Below are 20391 nucleotides of genomic sequence, written 5' to 3'. Positions count from 1 at the left end.
GGGATAAATCACAATAAATTTTCTAAGAAGCCAGAGAAGTTTCAGAAATATTTGCAAAGAATATGTACCTCTAGCACAACAAAGGATGTTTTGTTGTACTTGTAAAAAGACCCAGACATGATGATACTGCTATTAGAAAATCAGAAAAGTAAGAACATAAGTCCCACAAGAAAGCCTGTATATTACTGATTACTAAGGTGTTTCCTCTCGTAAGTTATGGCCTAGTTAAAGAGGAAAAGTAAAAAATAAATTGTGAAAATAATGAAATAGAGCCCACTGTTGTTCCCAGGGATACCAAATCTCTCTCTGGTGGCTTCTCAGATGCCCAAACACTACTACCTTGACTTTTGTGAGGTGGTCGCAGACTTTGCTTTACGCGAAGTACGCAGACTGCTAAACTGCTTTTCTTGTGCCTGTGAGATGCCTGACAGCAGCTTTGTGCACTGGCAAAATGTACAGGTAAAATAAATGGCACACTGGTATTCCCCTTCTCAGCTAACCTTTTCTCAGGGAAGTTTAAACTGGAGGCATTCTGTTTAATTTTTAGTTACACTTAAGCCTTCTTATTCTCCTAGTTCTTTTTCAAGTTCACTTTCTTGAACTTTCTCTTGTCTGGTATTCAGAGTGTTACTGTGCCTGTCTTGTAGAAATCCTGCTTGTAGGGCCTTACACTAGCGAGAGATCGGGAACTAAAAATGGCAGGCAAAGCTGAGTATTAATAAATGCAAATGAATGCTCATTTGGGAAAAGCCAACTCTCCTATATATACACCCTGATGGAAACTGAATTATTTAGTACTCTTCAGAATAGCTCTTAATGTTCATGGACAGTTCTGTGAAATGGCAGTTCAGCATTCAGTGGCAGTTTAATAAATAAATTAGGAATTAATAGGAAAGGATGGTGAAAAAAATCAATGCATAATTTTGGCAGTGAACATTTCTGGTATGTCTGCATCTTGAACACTAGTTGCAGCAAAACTAAAAATACAGAGAAGATCAACAATGATGAGCACAGCTGTGAAATGGTTTTTGTACAAAAAAATATTAGGCCATGGCTTTTTTTTTCATCTTAGAAAACAGATAGTGCTTGGAAGGTGTGCTAAAGGATTGTAAATTCTTGAGTAGCAGAGGGAAGAGAAATGGGAAACAGTTGTTCGCTCTTCTCTCAGTTCAAGATATGGAGGGCCTTATTACTGGGTAGCTGCCTTAAAAATCACAAAAGGAATGGATTTTTCCTGCAAAATTCTAAATTGTAGAATTCTATTCAGTTCAGTAAATCCTAAATGTTTAGATGGATTCTCACATGCAAAAAATTCAGACAGAAAAAGTAATTAAGGCCTGTTAAGCACATTGATAGAAGCTCTTGGGTAAGGTATTTCTGAGAGGAAAAGACATAGTGGCAAAAGAGCACAGTACAACCACCCTGTTCTTCCACAGCTTCTTGGAGCACCTGCTGCTGTCCTGGCTGGAGAGGACACTGTGCTGCAGATACCTTGCGCCTGGCCCAGCCTGGGCCTCTCCTGACAGTGGCTGGCTCTGTTCTTTTGTAAGAATAGCATATTCTTTTACATTATCCAGGCTGGAAGAGTTACATGCTTCCTGTAGTATTTCAGAAGCATCTTAATTTTATAGCAAAATTCAGCTGAGCTTTCACTAATGCTTTGTGGTGGCTGCATGACAGCAGTCTGCCTTATGTTGCTGAAAATGCCATGCTTGGATTTATGGTCTCATTTGCAATCTAAATTTCTTAACATCAGAGCCACTAAGAAGTCTTGTCAGCCTAAAGTCTAGCTTGGCCAGGTCTGTAGGCACCCAAGTGCAGCTGAGTGCTTAATATCCCCCCCATAACCCATTTCCAAGAGCCACCAGTAGGCTCACAAATTACCAGCAGTAAAAGGGGAAGGCTAAAGCCCTCCCATTATGGAAGGCCAGAGCCAGGGTTAGGCTGACTGTCCCGCTCTGATTCCTGCATCTCACCATTTCAGATTCAGAGTTAGGCTTCCTCAGACCATAATTAGCAGGGAGACAACCACCGGGATTCCAGGTGCAGGCGGACACAGCTCTCTGTAGAATAATTCACTGACTGGAACACTTCAAAGCATATTGCATGAATGAGTTGGCTAATTGTTTTTTTGCAAAACTCTCTGTTCCTTCCTTTTTTTCTTTTCTCTTCCACACCAGCTATCCAAAGACAGAAGAAGTTAAGGATTATATGATGGTCAGCTAAGGGAATAGCAGGTCATCAGCCTCAGTCCTGTCAGCTCCAAGTGGAAGTTTTGGTGCTGGCAGGATCAGTGTTGCGACTAGCAATACATTACTGTACAAACACTTTGTTTGACAAACTGTCAGTTTTCTGGTATTTTCTCTTTATCTTTAAGCAAAAGGCCAGATGAATGATTTTTAGTAGACATGGAAATACTGCAAACAGATAACAAATAAATTCCACAATTTTTGACCACCGTCTAGTTCAATGCTCAGGAAATTGAATTAACAGTCACAGAGTCTTTATCTTCACAAAACAGGTTCAGCATCTTTCCAAAGCATTTTGTCACCAAGAGACTAGCATGATCTATTAAAATAATCCTCAAAGAGCTCCTTGAAGATTATGCTATATAGTTTTACAAATACAGGATTTTTTACAAATACAGGTTTTATTCAACTTGGAAGTATAACACGCAAATTAAAATAAAAAATATTTCTTAAAGAGTAGGAAATAAAGACAGAGTTTTCTTATTAAACTTTTTATTAAAATTGAGCTTTTTTACATATTTAAAATATTTTATATCCAAATTATGCAGTATTTATGAAAACATTTATATGCAAACACTTGCATAAAAATATGTAAAGTCACAACTGAGCAATATAAAGCAATATATAGCATGATTCAAAAAGTATTTCAGGACACTAGAATACCTGAGTTTTCAATACGCTGGTTTTCTGCATGCCACTGATTTTTAACAGTTGTATTTAATAATGTATCTGATCTCATATAAAGAGCACTTCTTTGGTTGGGAGAAACTGCAGGGCACAGGTAGATCAGTCAGATCAAGGCCTATCTTCAGAATCTTCTTCCAAATGAAGATCCGCTGTTTGAGATGTTAGGAAGGACTCCCATGTAGCAAGGCACTTAAAAAAGAACCAGATACATATGAATATAGCAGATGGATTTCTGTAAAACTATTAGCCAAGGAGAAAAAGAAGAAAAAAATAGCAGAATACATATGCATTGTCACAAGCTGCTTTGTGGGACTATGGTAAGAGCTAAATGTGGTTTCCTAGGCAGCTCAGTGATATGCAAAATGTTAGCCAACATGCTGAGTGAGCTGTAAAGGTCACTTTTACATAATGACAAGCACACAGTGTGAGCATCATAATTGTACGTGTTAGCATGGAAGATGCTAACATTAATTATGCTCTTTAATTTCTCCTTTTAGATACAGGCAAAGATCTCTTCCAAATGGACAGCATGCTGTCAGAAACCGTTCCTTTGTAATCTCTGTGGATTCTTATTGTATACTCAATATTCTTTCCAGTTAAATTAGAACAGTTTGTTTCTAAACACACACACAATTTATTTTCCCCCTGAGTAATGAGAAAGAAATGGGATCAGAAAGGGAGGGTGAAAAAGGCATCCTCAGGACATTTGTGTTCCTCTCCTCATGGAAAAGTGTATTTGTAATTGTACAAACTATTTTTTTGATTTGCCACTGTAGGCACTGTAGGCAGTGAAATTAAAAAATCCCCAAATGACTTTGGTTCATTTTGGCTTAAATTAGCGTTGGCAGCTTGGCAAACCATTATAAATCATAGATTAGTGTTGAGAGTCATGACAAGCCTATCATGGGTAACCAGTGGGTGTGGGTGTGCTGCTGCTTGCTACCTGTAATACCACAGTTCCACTTTTTAAACTCTGTCAGTAAAACTGCAGCCAAACTCTTGCAATAATTTTATTATTGTTAACCCTATTGGAAAAAAAAATGGAATGGGAATGATACAATAAACCCTCCTATCTACTGCTCTTGTCAATACAGCTTATTTACTGCTTACTGTACAGTCTTTTCATGTAGAATCTGAAGTATTCATAATAAATAACTCTTCTGAAAATTGCCAAGAAATATCTATTCTGACATTAAGCCCTGAAAAGCATACTCCATTTATTCAAATTTTGAATTCAGTATCCTGAAAATGGCATCATTTTCCAAGTGAAAACTTTCACCACAAGCTATTCAAGCTACAGTAATTTTCTATGCCCAGCTAAAATGAAATATATAGGATCCATCTGTCCTTGCTTAGGAGACATGTAAAACATCTTAGCATTCATGCTGCTTGAACTTACAGCCACCTAACTGTCTTGTTAGACACTCTTCTAGTGAATGCCATCAAAACTCAGCCAATATGGATTTAATTGTATATTAAAGAGTTTAAGTCTTGGTATTATTGCATGTTTACATGAAAACAGACAAGCAGGAGGATCTGATGGTCACAAATAATATTTATGTAGAAGCTCAAAGACCATAACAAAGGAAATACACTGTACGACAAGAGTTGGGGAATCCATGATGACAGAAGGATGCAGAACCAAGGATGACCTTAAAATTAGAGTAACAAAACAGGACAGCATGTTGCAAATTGATTTCTGGCTTAAAAGGTCTTTTTGACCTTTTCTTTAGAGCCTTTAAGGTTTGGTCATTAGAGAGATTCTCCCCCACCAGATGTGACATTGTGGCAGTTGAGTCTGCCTAAGATGCTTGAGCTGGAAGGTGGCATCTTGGTTTTAAAATGTCTTTGAGGTGGTTGCTAGCAACGTATTTTCACTGTGGCTCTCAACTCTGAGATTTCTATTTGCTAGAGCCCAAACTATGTTACTGTCCTGGAAAACTGCAAGGCACATCCATTTTCCTCGACTTTTTGTTGGACAAGAAACGGTCACTGTTTCTTGAATAGTCTTTTGTTGGTATTGAATGGTGTTTTCTATGAACCACAGTTCAATTTATCCCATGTAAGTCCATCTTTTGTCATCCTCCAATTTCAGTAATGTGAATTAAAATACGTATCAGCACTGGCTGAAATATAAGAATGGCTCTGTGTTATCACTGCAGCACTAAGCCAAAATGCACATTTTTAAAATGAATTCACAATATATTGCTTATCCGGACAGATAGAATCTACTGAAGTCTTTCCAGACAAAGAATATTTTTTTTTAGCTATACAAGTTACTCTCAATTTTTAATTTATTCTCATTTCTATAAGCAAAACATGTTTTCCAAAATGCAAGAGCTGTGATGGCTTATTTCACTGTGAGACATCACAGTGCTTCTACAGCTGACAAGTTTTATAATTAACCATACCAATACAAAACTAGGTCTCTGTGCCTTAGGCTCAAGCTTTTTATATTGTGCAGCATGAACTACATAAACACAATTTTTTTAGTGATATATACTTTACCATTATTACAGAATGATTTTACTTAGTTTTCCTGGGAGAGTGAAAAAGGAGATCTAAGTAGAGGACCAGCCAGGTTGAACAAAGGAGATGGACAGAAAAAAAAAAAAAAAAAAAAAACAAACAGTGCAAGTCCAGGAAATTAATTGTGCATGCATAGTAGTTAAAGTTCATAATCTAGTTACTTGTGAAAGTCTTGTATAAGACATAAAAAAATATAAATACACAAAATGAAATAGCAAGATCTTAAATAAGGCTACTTTACCTAAAATATTTGATTACTGCTTCAGGTTGCAACATAATTTTTTGAAATAACAGTGAAGAGGTTTTCACATACTACAACTGCATATTTAACTAAAAAGGAGATATAAAAATAGAATGTGCAGTAGGCACAATAACAGAAACAGTATGTCACATGCCATATTTGTTTCTGTTCCAGTCCCCCATTTTCCATGGTTGATATCTTTTCTTAAAAACACAGTTTATGGTGACATTTCCTAGAGTAAAATCTAAAGATGACATCTTCTGTGCGTGTGTGAGAGAGAAACAGAACAGTTTCATAGTTTCTGGGTGGAAGGAAACAAAAAATAGAGTGTAAAGACATAGAAGAAAAACTGATTTCCACTATATAAAGTCATCTTAAAATGTATTTTAAAAAATTTCTATGATTGGAATGCTTGAAGGTTCAAAGATAATCACAGAATCAGTAAGGTTGGAAGGGACCTTTGGAGATCATCTAGTCCAACCTCCCAAAGATTTTCCAGTGGTGGTTCCACTGGGGCTTGAAGCCAGAACCTTCAGCATGCACAGCAGATATGATAACCACTACACTATGCCTTTACCCCAAGTCTAGCTTTGAAACCACATTCACAGAGACAAACTGGTTCAGCAACGTGGGAACTTTTGAAAATCACATGAAGTTTGTTAGCTAAATTCCAAGGCATTGTGAAGGTAGGATGTGATCAACATGCATGAGCAGCCAACTTTGCTGTGCAACCAAATGACTAGTTAAATGCATCACTACAGAGGCCTCTAGGGCAAACAACAAATCTCATCTATTTTTCTACAGCTTATACTAGATACCAGATAGAGAGGTACATAAAGATTTGGGAGTTATAGAGAAGTTACAGCAATGGGGAAGGAGTATCTTTTTGACTTAACTAATTCTGTGGATCAATTTAAGTCTGTACAACAATGTAGGTCCCAGAAATAAGCCAAATTATCCTTGAAACAAAAACTGATTTCCTGAAAAAAATCAGGAAATCATTTACATTTTCTGAAAGCAGTAAGCAGTGTCAACACCAATAAGAATCTCACTACACTATCAAAGATAACTTTAGCTTTGCATCTGACTAAGCTGCAAAGGTTTAACAGGATTAGTTTGACAAGAGAAAAGTAAAATTAGAGGCTACACTTTAAAACAAGGCTCATTCATGCAGAAGAAAAAATATTTTCTTTCAATGCCAAATCTAATGAAATATTCCTTGTCATTCAACATTAGAAAAAAAAAATTTCCTGCATTTCCAGAGTGCCTCATTAGCAGTGGGAAACCAAACTCTGGTATATTTGCTGTCTGGATTTACAATGTCTAATTTGTCTTTCGGATCATGCTGCAAAATCTAGCCTTTTTTTTTTTTTTTTTTTTTTTTTTTTATGAATAGACTAGGATAACAAGGCTTTTTCGTCTGCTGGGAAAATTAATGTGTTTCTTTTTCTTTAATGTTATAAATATCCTACTGACTGTAGTAAGCATAAGAGAAAAATAAAAGATTCAGTAAATGTTTAATCACTACAGCTCTTTGAAGCCACAGTTCAGCCTTCCTAGATTGCTTTTGCTAACTTTTACCATGTAGCAGGCAGGCATGCTAGCTATATAATAATAACAATAATAATAATAATAACAATAACAATTTTGAATAATGACGTAGTATCTTGTTTTATTTTTACTAATGATGTATCTTTAGGCCTCTGCAGAATATCTATATCTAAGTTAATGAAAATACTTCTGGGCATAATCAACACTTTCTCAGCTCTAAGCTCCACCCTGTGGTCAGTTTGTGATTTCAGCTATTAGAAGATACCATGTATTCTAAACTTAGAGGTGTGCTACTTCAAACAACAGTAACACACCTAGGGCACAGGGAAAAAGGAATAAAATAATCAGTATGGCATTACCATGTACTTCATTCAAAACCTTTTGTCTGTGAATAAGGCAAACAAAGGGATGTTATTTAACATACTTTTGGAAACAGGAGTAAAGTTCTGATTTTTTAAAATTAAAATCTTTTCCCATTAATAAAATGCTCCCTATTTTAGCAATGCACTTACAGTCATTATTGATATAATAAATTACTGGCTTTAAGCCTTTGTGGCTKAAAGAGAGACTTAAGCAAGTATTCAACTCATTTCTGAAATGAAGACTATATCCTGAGATCTACTGAAGGAACAGCAAGTGATTCATCAGTCATGATAATACTTGGCTACTAAATGACATCATTTTTAAATGTTTTACAGCATAGCTTGCACTTTATCACAGGAAAGATTTCATTCTCATGGATCTGTATAGGAGCACCCTGTAAATTTACAATGCCTAGCATTATTTAGTGTCTCTGTTACAGGAACATTGATAGACACAAGGAGACTGGTCATTCCACAGCTGTAGAAACAAAGGAGTACTTCTTGTTCAATTACATAAAATATAAACAGTCAATAAACTGGAAAGCCACTGAAATATCTGTACTTACTTTGAATAACTGTGTGCAGAGAAATGTAATTCCAAGTAATGCTTTAAAATAGCACTTGATACAATGTGAACACTAGTTCAGCTTAGGGGAGACATACTCTTTTATGCTAGCTAAGTGATGCTTGACAAGTTGACAGCAGAATCCTTAGGCAACTAAATTAAAGAAAAATCTGAACAAGTATAGGTCATACTCTTTCCCCATATTTTAACAAAGAAGAAATAACGTTTTAGAAATTCTAGAATACCTTGACACACTGCTTTGTTGTACTTGAAAGCTCAGCTTTCATTCTGTACACACTGTATGTTTTTGAAGGACTGGATTCTCTAATGCAAAAGCCACCAGAAAACATGAGATGTCTGTCTACCATTGCTCTATAGTTCTCAGAGCAATCTGAGAGCAATCTGAGAGCAATCTGCATCTAAGAGATGCAGAGCACAGCCATTAGGAGGAATGGTTCCTAGTTAGGTTGTGTGCCTGGGAAATGAAGAAGTCACCAAGCCTGGGAAATAATGAGAAACACAGAGAAGCACTACGGTAGAGAAGGGAAGGAGACACTGCAGGTGAAGAGACATGAATGGGAGTTTAACTGGGGGAAAAAAAAAGCTGTAGAAAGAAGGTGAAGCAGGTCTGGTGACTGAGTTAGAAAGCAGATGACTCTTCAGAGAAGACAGTCAGACAAAAGAGCTGGTCAACTGAACCATATCAATGGCATCCGTTGTGCCTGGGAGCATGGACAGAACGTGCTTTGAAATCGGGTCTCCTTGTGTGAATGGGAATGCAGGAAATAAGATGAAGGATGTTAAAGCAAGAGTAGGCTTGTAAGCATCAAATGGTGCATCAAAAGCATGAAAGAGTAATTTAATTTTGGACATGTGAGAGAAAGGCAATGATGCAGTAATGACTAAGCAGGTGAAAAAAACTGTAAATGAAGTAGTGCAATAGGCACTGCGCTTTTGCGTCAGTTAAAAGAGCAAAATTCAAGCTATTTTCTTTAGGAATAAAGTAGGATTTTGTTCTCTACTGAAAGTAGAAAATGATGTTCTGATTCTCAGGTTACTGAGATTCTCTTCCTGAATTTTTACTTACAAACAGCTAAAGCAGTTTGGGAGTGCTTCTTTTTCTGCTGTTTTCAGGAGCATAACACCTCTAGTTTATAATATAAGGGCCCCTGTTGGCAGTCACTCCTCCAATAATTAACCGTCAGCTTTAACTGCAGGTCTCAAAAAAATCCAGTAAGATAAGATAATCTAGATCTATCAAGATATGACAGCAAAACATTTTATTGAGATGTCAATGTTCAAGAAAAACATCAACAAAGAGCAATGGCTTAGTATAGATTGATTTGTCAATTTTCAGTGACTATTTAAGAAAAACCATGGGTGGTTAGAGCAATAATTGAACCATTTTTTTCAGTTTGTGACTTATGATTGTAATCTCATGTTCATCATGAGTTTTGGTATTCTAGATTAAAATTCTAATTGAACAAAAAGCATTTCTAGATGAGAAAGAGAATCAAAGGATTATTTTTGCAGTTTAATTTACTTAATCATTCATGAACAAAGTATTCCAGTATATTCCAATATTGATTTGACATGCCTATTCTGGATGTAGAAGTTGGAGATCATCAATAACTGAAGAAGATGTGGGTGAATGCCAAAAGTTTGCTGCCTGATTTCAGAAAATATTTTGATCTTTATATATAACAACAGATTGTCAATATCCGTGCATCTTACAGACTGTATATTAATTAATTAGACTTGATGATCAAGAGCTCTGTCTTTTCAATTATGTTCTAACAAAATGATCTGTAAAATCAGAGCACTGTCACTAGCTAACGGAGAAGCCATAAGAAGTTCCGAATACAGGACTGGAAGCAATAACACATATATGTGAAAAATACTGTTCTATGATTAATAAAAGGCTTACTGTACTCTTATTTTTTTCAAATATATAGAGAAGTTCTTAGAAAGATAAGATATTTTTAAAAAATCAAGACATCCAGGATATTTTCAAAATGTGCTCTCCAAGGAACAATATTCCCCACAAAGAAACTTCACAAAATGCCTAATATTTTCTTAAATGCTTTCAAGTTTCTAAGTAAACATTCTTAGCAAAAGGGAATTCTTACCAAAAATAGTAGACATCGTTGAAAGTTTGAGTTGAAAATAAAATTTAATTTTAACCATTTTTCTTTTTTCCAAAGTAGGAAATTCCAATTATAAAAAGATTCAATTTATTAATTGTATATACTTGTAGCATTTGTATATTTTTAAAGAACGTGCAATAAGCTTTTCACATAGATGCCTCAATTTTGTATTGTTGTAGTTTTATCCTAGTAATCTATTTCATGAAAGACCATTCCTCAGAAGATAAATAACAGTGAGAATTTTCTGAATGTGCTCTTTGAAAAGCAATTATATTTATTTTTTTTCCTCATGCAAAATCATTTATGCAAGTTTGAGCTTTCCAGAGGGCTTCTTTGTGCAGTTACAGCAAAAGGTTTCCAAACTGATATATAACAGCTATTGTTGAACCAAAAAATATGTTCCAAATTCTTGTGCTTAGTAAAACAACACTGCCCTCTGTTGGAGAGGAACTCAGGATCAACAACTGGGGCTCGAATAAAATATATTTTGTTTAAAACACGTCAAACTAAGGATGAATGATTTCCCCCTTTTCACAAAACTGATCCTGAAGCTAACATGGTTTTGAACTAAAATGCAGAGGTTCCTCTTTATATACAATCCATTGACTTCTCCACTGAAATAATAAATGAAATAATAACATTGATATGAGTGTATTTTACCTCTTCATAATAACGGAGATTATTGTCAGCTACATTCGTGAATGCTGATCTCATATCATACTGCATGTTTTGCTTCCATCTGTCCCAATCAGCTTTCAGAGCATTATTGGCACACTCTACTTTGTCTTCAAGTTTCCCAATTTCTTCTGTGATCTAAATGTGAATTGCAAGCATTAAAAAAATTAGTAAAGTCGTCATTTCAAAAGTGATTGACAACAAGTGACTGTTGTGCAGTAAGATCAACAGAACTGCACAACTAAGGCACAGAAGATCATTCCCTGGGGATGAATTTTGAATTTTATTCCTATTGAGTAGCTCACTACAATTTCTGGAATATTAATAGCACAAATTCCAGACCAGAATTAAAGTGTTGCTGAAGCTATTCCTATTGACTGAGAAGTTATGGACACCGGCACCTCTTCACAAGAAGCAGAATCAAGTATACATTCTGGAATTCATTCAGAAAAGCTGAAGAATACTCTGACAATCTCAAGAGAAATCAGAATGGGAGGAAGACAAAAGAAACCATACACATAAGCTGCATGATTTCCTGCATATCCTCTTGTAATCTTTTATTGTGGAACTAACATCCATGTGACCGTGTGAGGAAGGGAGAAATACAGAAGTAGAGAAAGAAATTAAAACACAGGACTTCTGCAGAAGAGGAACTCTCTCACAAGGATCCAGGTTCAAAAACCTCCTGGGCTGCACTGCGGACATTACTCTCTTCTTATTACCGTAAACGCCTAAAGTGAATTCTGAGTTAATAGGAAAGGAAACATTAAGTGGTTAGAGGGCCTCTCTTTAATGAGTCTTCCAGTCCTCCCAATAATTTTGTACCTATTGTCATTTACTAACTAGCTATGTCAGTTCTGGCTGGCGGGCAATCTCAAAACATAGGTAAACCTGCAGCTATGGTGCCAGTTAAAGTTCTTGGACTGCCCAGTGACTATCTGTGACGAGCCTTCACTATGGAAGTCAAACAAGTTGATGAAGTATAAAGATACTGCACTTGATTTACAAACCACAAATCCCAACTCAGAGTCTGACAGAGTAGAATCCTAACTCAAGTGGGACAATCCCTAGGCTCTCAAAATGGCCAAAAACTCTTTAGGTAGTGAAGTGGAAAGAATTTTCATCTGAATAGAGGGCTTTCCACATTCCAAGACATGGAGATGGGATAAACATTTTTAGTTAGACTTGATTTCTATGCTGATTTTCCTTCCTAGATTTTTACATTCATGAAATACTGGATATTAATCAAGAACCAAATGCAAAAATATTATTTCTACTTTATTGGAAAGCCCAAATTCAATGATATAGCCAGACCTGTAATCAAACTATGGACAAGGGTAATTTCATCAACTGTCAACATTGTATTCAATATGAAGGGTTATTTTAAAGTTTAAATATGGGGAAATTACATTTAAAGAAATTAAAGGCAACAGGATTAGCTATTTTGGGCATATCCCAAGTAAATTAATTGCCTTTCCTTTAAATACTGAAAATGAATGCACACAGAATACCAAAAATACTGCGTATTTTTAAATATTTTAGATTAGGAAAAATAGTTGAATCCATTTTGTGGTTTTGCAAGAAAAAGTCCTTATATCAGATTGAGCTAGGCTACAAGTTTAAAGAACTTCTCTGACTTAGAAATTCTGGCTGCAGCAGCACTCCATTATCCTATTCTGGATATCTTAAGGCATTTATATTACAATCTGGTTTTATGTTGCATCCTTTCTAGGAACTAAAGATTCCTTCCGCTGTATTGTCAATGTGGTCAAGAGAGGCAGACTATGTTCTACAAGCTTACCTGGCATATGCAGTTTAAACATCACCCTCCAAAGTCTAAAGGAAACTGCATGTTGTATCAAGGCCAGGGTTGGGACCTGAGGTCTGAAGACAGCATTATGCTATACTTCATCACCTTAACTACAGACATCTAAGATCTACTTTTTCACGCTTGAAAAGAAACATAATACTACCCTCTTAGCTGACATGATAGCAGAAACCAATGAAGAAAGGCTTGGTCTCTACACTCAAATATCTACCTCGTGTATTCCTGATTTATACAGTGTAAATTATAATAACCTATCCTGCAGATTAAATTTGATTCTGAATCCATTTTCTACGTTTGATTTTACTGAGGCAGGTAGTCTGATAACTTAAATCTTGCATCAGTGATCACCACAGAAGGACAGCAGAATACTAAACAGACATCACTCTGCTGGACAGGAATGCATGAGCTGGACTCTCCTAGGGGAGAATGCTAGTGAGCCCTACCCCAGGAGCCAGATCACCCAGGAAGTGACAAAGCATTTTACTGTATTTCATTTAGCAAAATAGCACGAGTTTCTGTCTTGTACATGAATTAATCCTACAGCTTGGTGATACTAACTCTTTTCAGTCTGGGGTTGAAATGTAGGATATATTCAGAATGTGACAGTTCCAGCCTTTCATCTCTTCATTATTCAGTTCCAAATCTGGATACTAGAATTTGCAAGTTAGCATTTAATGTTTATCTGGTTCAGTCAGAGCACATTATACCAACCTTTTGTCAGAACTACTGTTAGCACTAGTTAGCATTATGAAAATTGTTAAAAACCCGAAACTACTGAGGGTTGCACTAGCATTTCTGTTTATTCCTTCAGAACAGAGCATTGCTGCAATGATGAGCAATGCAGCCACAGATTCCAACCTCTCTACAGCTAGAACTTCAGAGGAAACAGAGGTCCAGATAAGCAGGAGGACACTAAAGCCCTCCCAAATACTGCTTGCAGAGCCTGCATCTAAAATCATTCTTCAAACCTTCCATACGCTACACAACTGCCTTCTTTAAGGCCTAAACTTTGGAGAGGGAAGCAGATTTGGGGATTTTTAGAAGCAYAAACAACTGTTCTAGATACCAAGTGGAAGAAGCACAGCTCAAGAAAACTGCTTTTCTCAGCCAGAGAATTTTATACCTCGTGGTTTAATTTGTGATTCCAGCCTATTTCAGCTGCACTGACCTTGGGAATGTTTTGTATTCTCCTGCTGTATAACTTCCTGTTCGTTAAATCACTTAATGTTTGCTGTGACCTATACTAAGGATCTTACAGTATTTTATCAGTTCTAATCACAGTCTGAGATCTCTTATCTATGGTGGAAATACTCTTCAAATAAGATTAGAGTTCATGCCACTCATTGTCAGCAGAATTTCTGGCTACTAGATTGCATTGACAAGTTCAATCTGACATCTATGCCGGGATGATTAGAAGCTACATCAGATCTGCTTAGAATTAAAAATGTGCAAAGAGTTCAAACTCAGTGTTTGATACAAATTCCAATAACAGCACCTGTGTTTTCAGGCTTTTTGTTTTTTTAAGACCTCCTTTTATACTGGAATCAGTCTGGTTAGAAACCACAGCAAAATATTTCAACACATAATAAAAATCAAAACATAGTAAGATAACATAGTTAGAAACAAAGGTTATCTGAAAAAAATGTTATAAATATTATGTGTAAGAAGTACTTCTGCTCCACTTACAGTAAGCTGCAGTAAATCTACAATTCCAAACTTACCTCTTTATTACTCTTCAAGGAAAATAAGTCAATGTAAATTTGGATAAATCTTTATTAGAAATTACAAAACTGCATCTTAATTATGAGAATAGTTTTGCCTATCTCATTAATGAATTAATACTTCAGTTTGATGTAATACTTTATATAATGTTTTAATTTGGTATGTTTGCAATCCTATCTATGGGTAATATCATTTTGAAATCAATTCTCTATAGACTATCAGAGAAGTAAAGAAAAATAAATAGTTGATACTAAGGCAACAAGTTCAAGTCTTGTTCCTTCAACAGAAAAATGAATATAAAATCCTCCAAAAATACATCTGTAACTCCTCAAAAGTGCTGTTTGTTGTAGAGTTAAATAAGACTAAAATCCCTATAACTTTAGATATAAAACAGAAGCCGGGCAGAAAAAAAGTTTACAGTAAAAAGTGTTTTTATTTTTAGTACATGATGCATTAATTTTATTTATCACAGAGTAGTCAGACCAACAATATATAAATACCCATGTCAGACAAAGGGTTTTAGTTACCATAATAATCATTAGTTGGTAAAGCTGTAATGTATTTTTGAATACATTAAACTGTTTAAAAAGTAACACGCATACATTTGAAAAACTACTTATATTTACTCCAAGAATTATAATATTGATTTTCTTAAAATAATTTTCAAGAATCAATTTGTGTTAGTCTTCCAGTTATAAACTGCTGCTATTATTTCAGGTTGGTTGCAGGTTTCATAAATAGGCAGTGCATCATTCTCAGTGGCCAGTATTTCATTGATAAAAAAGCTTTCAGCTTCTAATTAAGAAGCAAGTCTTCAGAATACAACTCCCACTCAGTTACAGAACACAGGGTTCTATGATTAGATTAGACTGACACACATCTATTTTGGTGCTCTCAAGAGAACACAAAGAGGTACAAGTTCAACAGGATTTTTGGTGAAATAAGTAAAAAAAATGGGGGGGGGGGTTGAAAAGATAGATCAAAGACCTGGGTAATCACATTGTTCAAAAGCTTTTACCACAACTAGAACTAGGAAACACAGAAACAGTGAAAAAAAAGAAAATTATTCCTTTTTGCCTGTATTAGTTCAAAAAAATATAAAATCAAGGAAACAATGATGCCCTATCCTTAGGACTACATCAGATTATAACAAACATCTGTTCTTAAAAGAACATGTCCCATCAGGCAATGTTCCTTTACAGAAGATGGATAGCAATAAGACATACTACACAAGTTGCATGAAAGTGCAATTCATCATTGAACCACTCTGTGCAAATCTAACCTCTTTTTAGCAGGCTGCCAACCTACAGATGGGAAGTACTGATAAAAAGGGATGCAACATCAAAAAGTTCATACAGCTAGCTGCATACAAATAACTTCAGTGATGACGTAGAACCTTTCTTTCTGCCAAAATAAATTCTTAACTTTGTATTTTGTTTCCAAATGTAATGCAACTAATCGATCTTACCTATGATATAATACTGTCAGACCTCACGTAGCAATTAATTAATCCATACATACACTGCTCTTTTAGATAGGCTAAAAAGATAAATATTTAAGTAAAATTTGCTAAAATTGGTCTTTGCTTACTTTTACAAAGTGATATTAGTGTCAGCTAAGATGTTAATTTATTTCAAACAGAAATGTATCTCAGTCTATTTTTGTTTAACATTCCCTACAAACTCATACTTTGGGGAGCAAAATGTGGGTGTGGTTTTCCTGGCAGCCCATGACCTGGGATCTCTCTGACTCCTTCCAGTGATGCCTCTGAACATCTCTGCAACCCTAGGCAAGGGAAACTGTGAAAGTCCTCATAGGCCCACAGCTTCCCTTCTCTGTGCTGGTTAGGCACAGTGACCCTCCCCACGTCAGTTTACAGATCTTGCCTGTATCTACCCCATCTTTAACAGGCAACCGCAGGTGCAAGCTCTCTGAGTTTTAACACTGTGCTAAAAGAACATTATTTGGGCTGTAGAGTTAAGCAATCAAATATTTAAGAAATGCTCACTCTGTTCTCCATTGTATTTTTAAGTTGCACAGGTCGTAGCAGGGTTGTGTGGAAAGGTCTGTCTTGAGATCATGCGGCTGTGGCTGCACACAACTCGGCAGCGGCAGGGACCCGGCTGGCTGCTCTAGCAGTCTGGCCAGCTACTGCGGCAACGCAAACTCGTCCACTCACTGAGGTCTCATGACGGCTTTGAGGATGATTCCATGGGCTAGCATAGTTACAATCTGATCTCACTAGAATGAAGGTCATATTGTAAGTAAAACTTAGAAAGAAAAATTTCGGGGTCCTACTAGATAGGACAGAACCTGGAAGAACAGAATCGAGAACTTTTTATTTTAAATATGTGTAATGAAGAGCTTTATTCTTTTGATCACTGCAGCAAGTCTCACCTTCTTTTAATGCCCTGCGTGGAAGTAAAATGGAAATGCTAAAAATAAGCTGTGGCACCATCACATTATACATGACACTGCCTTATCACTAGTCCTTTGCTATGCCCTCCTATCTACTTAAGTTTTGCATTTTTCTCATGATTGCCTGGTGTGCACAGCTACAAGACCAAACTTTTTCAAAGTATGAGAAATAAACAGACAATGCGGAGTCACAAAGCAAGGCTTGACAGGACAGGCTTTCTTCAGGACTTTTGTCTGTTCTAATTGGAATAAGACTTAGAATATTTCCACTATTTAGAGAGACAGACATACTCACCAGATCCTTTTCTGCCTTTTTATTGGCTAAAGCATCAACTTTGGAATTGAGCTCGCCTTGAATTTGGTCTCTTCTTTTCAAAACACCCTTAATATAGGAAAAAAAAAAGAAAGAAGTAAACCAATTTTAGCTATCTTTTCAGAAACACATCATGCAACTGGGATATTTAATTAATTAAGCTAGACTTAATTAATTAAAAGATAGATCTCATCTGAGATCACAGTGCAAGCTGAAATGTGTATTCTGGTCTCTTCTGGGAAGCCACTTCATACCACAATGATTTCTATACCAATGATGGTGTACTGCAAACCATGTGTAGTGCAAGACTGAAGTTAACGGGACCTTTGCTAATTAATTAAAAATCTCTTAACCACAGACTGACAAGATTAAGAATATTAGCATGATGCAAGTTCTCTCCTCAAAAACAATTTTAATGCTATTTAGTGATGAATTATTTGTAATTACCTGTATTTTTTCTTATATATTTTTTCAAGGGTCTTAACAAATCCAAAATCAATGCTACAAAAAATTGCATGGCATCATTGACAATTGTGTAAGAAAAGCTGTAACAGTAGTTAACTACGAAGGGGAGGAATTGTTAGACTACAAAACAGGAGTGGTGGTACAGATTATTCTCCATTTCTGATGCTCATTTGGTCTGTGACCTTGAGGAAGTCATTTAAACTTCTCTTTGCCTTAGTTTCCTCATTGTGCTTATCTCACAGAAAGGTTTCAGTGCATTAGTCCTTTTAAAAAGCAATCAGAAACAGGAAATATATAATTACAGATCTCAAAACTTTCACATTACCTTGCCACAACTGGTTTGACTGCTTCTTCTGCATATACTAAAGAAATTTTCATTATTTACTTCTAGCTTAGGGCAAGTTGAAACAGCTCAGGGCAAAAGCAGCTCTAGTTTCTCTAACTGTCTTATTTGACAGAGTTAATTCTGAAATTTTGTCACTTTAACAACCACAATAGAATAATTTAGGAGGCTAATTTTCAAATATTTTTTCAGCATTTCTTTTTGAGCAGGTACTCACTAGAATAATTTGGTAAACCTGACTTTGGACAATTCTGAGTAATACATCAGCAACACTAACACCCCTAACTTTACCATTCAGTAGCTGAGAATATTGTCCTTTTAAATAAATATGGAAAATGTTTAGCTGTAAGCATAGAAGCAAAACAAATAGGTCTGGAATAGCTTTCCTTCATATTAGAAACGCTTTTTGCTTTTTCACTATATTTCTTTTGCTTCTTCTAAAACTATTTTATTGACTATGTGCCAACTTTTATTATAAATATTCTTTATATTACAGGATGAAAAGAATGATTTTATTACTAATGTGTAACAACTGTAAGCATGTGCTGACTTCTTGTGGAAAAGAGGCAAATTTTAAAAACATTTTATTATACTTTTACAGTTTTTGATATAATATTTAATATAATATTTACTGTAATTTCTTGTACTCTGAGTCAGATTAGTATAGGGAGTTACACTCCCTGTGAGTCAGTTAGGAAGGAGCCAGTTTAGATGTAAATATTTTAGCTATGAATTCATCTCTTTCCTCAGTTTAAGACTGAACTCCCAACACTGAAAAATACAAGGATTAACTCCTTTTACTGGATAAACCTTCAACCGTACATCTGTGCATTATCTTGGCAGCAGCACAGGAAGGCATCTGTGATGAGGGGTTAAACAGCCCTCAAAAAGCTGGGTTCAGTAGTGCGTGACTTCCACTAATGGAACCGAGGGTATACATCAGCTTATGGCAAACACCAAAATATGGTTATCTAATAATGTACAAAATGGAAATTCCCTGCTGCTCTGGAAAAAGAAAACAAAATTTACAAGTATATCCTAGGAAGGAAAAAATCTCTCCCCCTCTTTTCTCCAAAATGATCTATTTCTAGATAAGTTAATATTTCACCAGTACCAAAAGAGGTCTTTCTAGGCTGTTGTTCCTTGAACCTGTCTGCTAGAGAACAGAGCTCTCTTAAAATGACAAAAAAACAGACACTCTAGCACAGCTTCTACGGACTGCCTGCCATAAAAAATAGAAGAGGAGTTACCAGAACAAAAATAAAAACTCTCAAGAGCTTCTCATCTGAAAGAGTATGCCTCTTGCCTGATTAACAAGGAGAACAGGACAAACCTGATTCTCTGCTAATGGACATCTATCCTGTGCTCTACTAGCTTAGGAAGAACAGTTAATGGGGTGACTGCAAAATCATTTTCATCAGTTGGAAACTCTCTGATAAAGTATGACACTGGACTAAGCCAAACTTCATATATTGCCATAAGCAATCCTTAAGGAAACCTTACCATCAGTATTTCACTGTAGAGAACATATTCATGTATAATTGGCAGCAGATTTTCCGAGAGCCCTGCCATTCGTTTCTCGGTAGCCTTGCAACACTTGTCAATGCAGCTGGCAACACCTTTTAGGGAGTCTGCTATGTCTTCTTCTGATGCTGACCAAAGTGTGTGGATGGGGCCGTATTCCTTCATTTCATTGAAATACTCTTAACAGGAACATAGGCACATATTAGTCTTTTGTTCATTAATAGATGTCTAAGTGATACTAATCGCAACCTCGTATTTACTGAGGCAAAAGTTTAAATTTGCTCAAATGACCAAGATAAATAAACTGCAGTTCATTGTTATGAATTAATAAATGAAGCTATTGTAACAAAGCAATTCCCAAAAATCTGTCAGCACTGAATTACTTCATGTTGTCATCATGTAGATAGACAAAGGCTATTGTAACCCTGAGCAACAGGCAGTCTTCCAGTACTTTGTATCAATCTAAATATATAGATATTCTAGGAATTATTTCTCTTATGTTTCTAGTCCCAATGATAATCTCTAAACCTGTCTGTTGTGGTACATCAGAAAGATTAAGGCCCAGAATTTATTGTGTCCTTTGGTAGTACAGAAGTTGGCAAGGCTAGATATGACCAGAAGTCTGCATGTTTACAGGAGGGTACCACGAATGCTTTGTTCATACATTGAAACCACAATTTTGTCACAACTGAATTTATAATGAGGAAATATCCAACAACAGAGGCAAAGCATACATGGTTGTATGCCATGAACAGTGTAATGTTTTCTTTGA

General features: G+C 35.9%; 1 protein-coding gene across 1 annotated transcript in view; it reads right to left on the bottom strand.

Annotated features, from left to right (window-relative positions):
- Nucleotides 1-2724: 2724 nt before the first annotated feature.
- Nucleotides 2725-20391, bottom strand: part of SNX7 (sorting nexin 7) — a 136291-nt gene continuing 118624 nt past the window's right edge. Inside the window, exons 7-10 of the mRNA XM_085303684.1 lie at nucleotides 19599-19798; nucleotides 17270-17356; nucleotides 10992-11144; nucleotides 2725-3125 (exon numbers count right to left, since the gene is read on the bottom strand). Of these exons, the coding sequence (XP_085159810.1) occupies nucleotides 3045-3125; nucleotides 10992-11144; nucleotides 17270-17356; nucleotides 19599-19798 (521 nt within the window). The 3' untranslated portion in view covers nucleotides 2725-3044. The remainder of the gene's footprint in view (nucleotides 3126-10991; nucleotides 11145-17269; nucleotides 17357-19598; nucleotides 19799-20391) is intronic.

The sequence above is a fragment of the Rhea americana genome, unplaced genomic scaffold, assembly GCF_003343005.1.
Source record: "Rhea americana isolate MKP2758 unplaced genomic scaffold, rheAme1 scaffold_2, whole genome shotgun sequence".
In the NCBI taxonomy this organism is placed as follows: domain Eukaryota; kingdom Metazoa; phylum Chordata; class Aves; order Rheiformes; family Rheidae; genus Rhea; species Rhea americana.
Note: the sequence above shows the minus strand (reverse complement) of the source record. Positions and strands in the feature narration are given on the sequence as shown.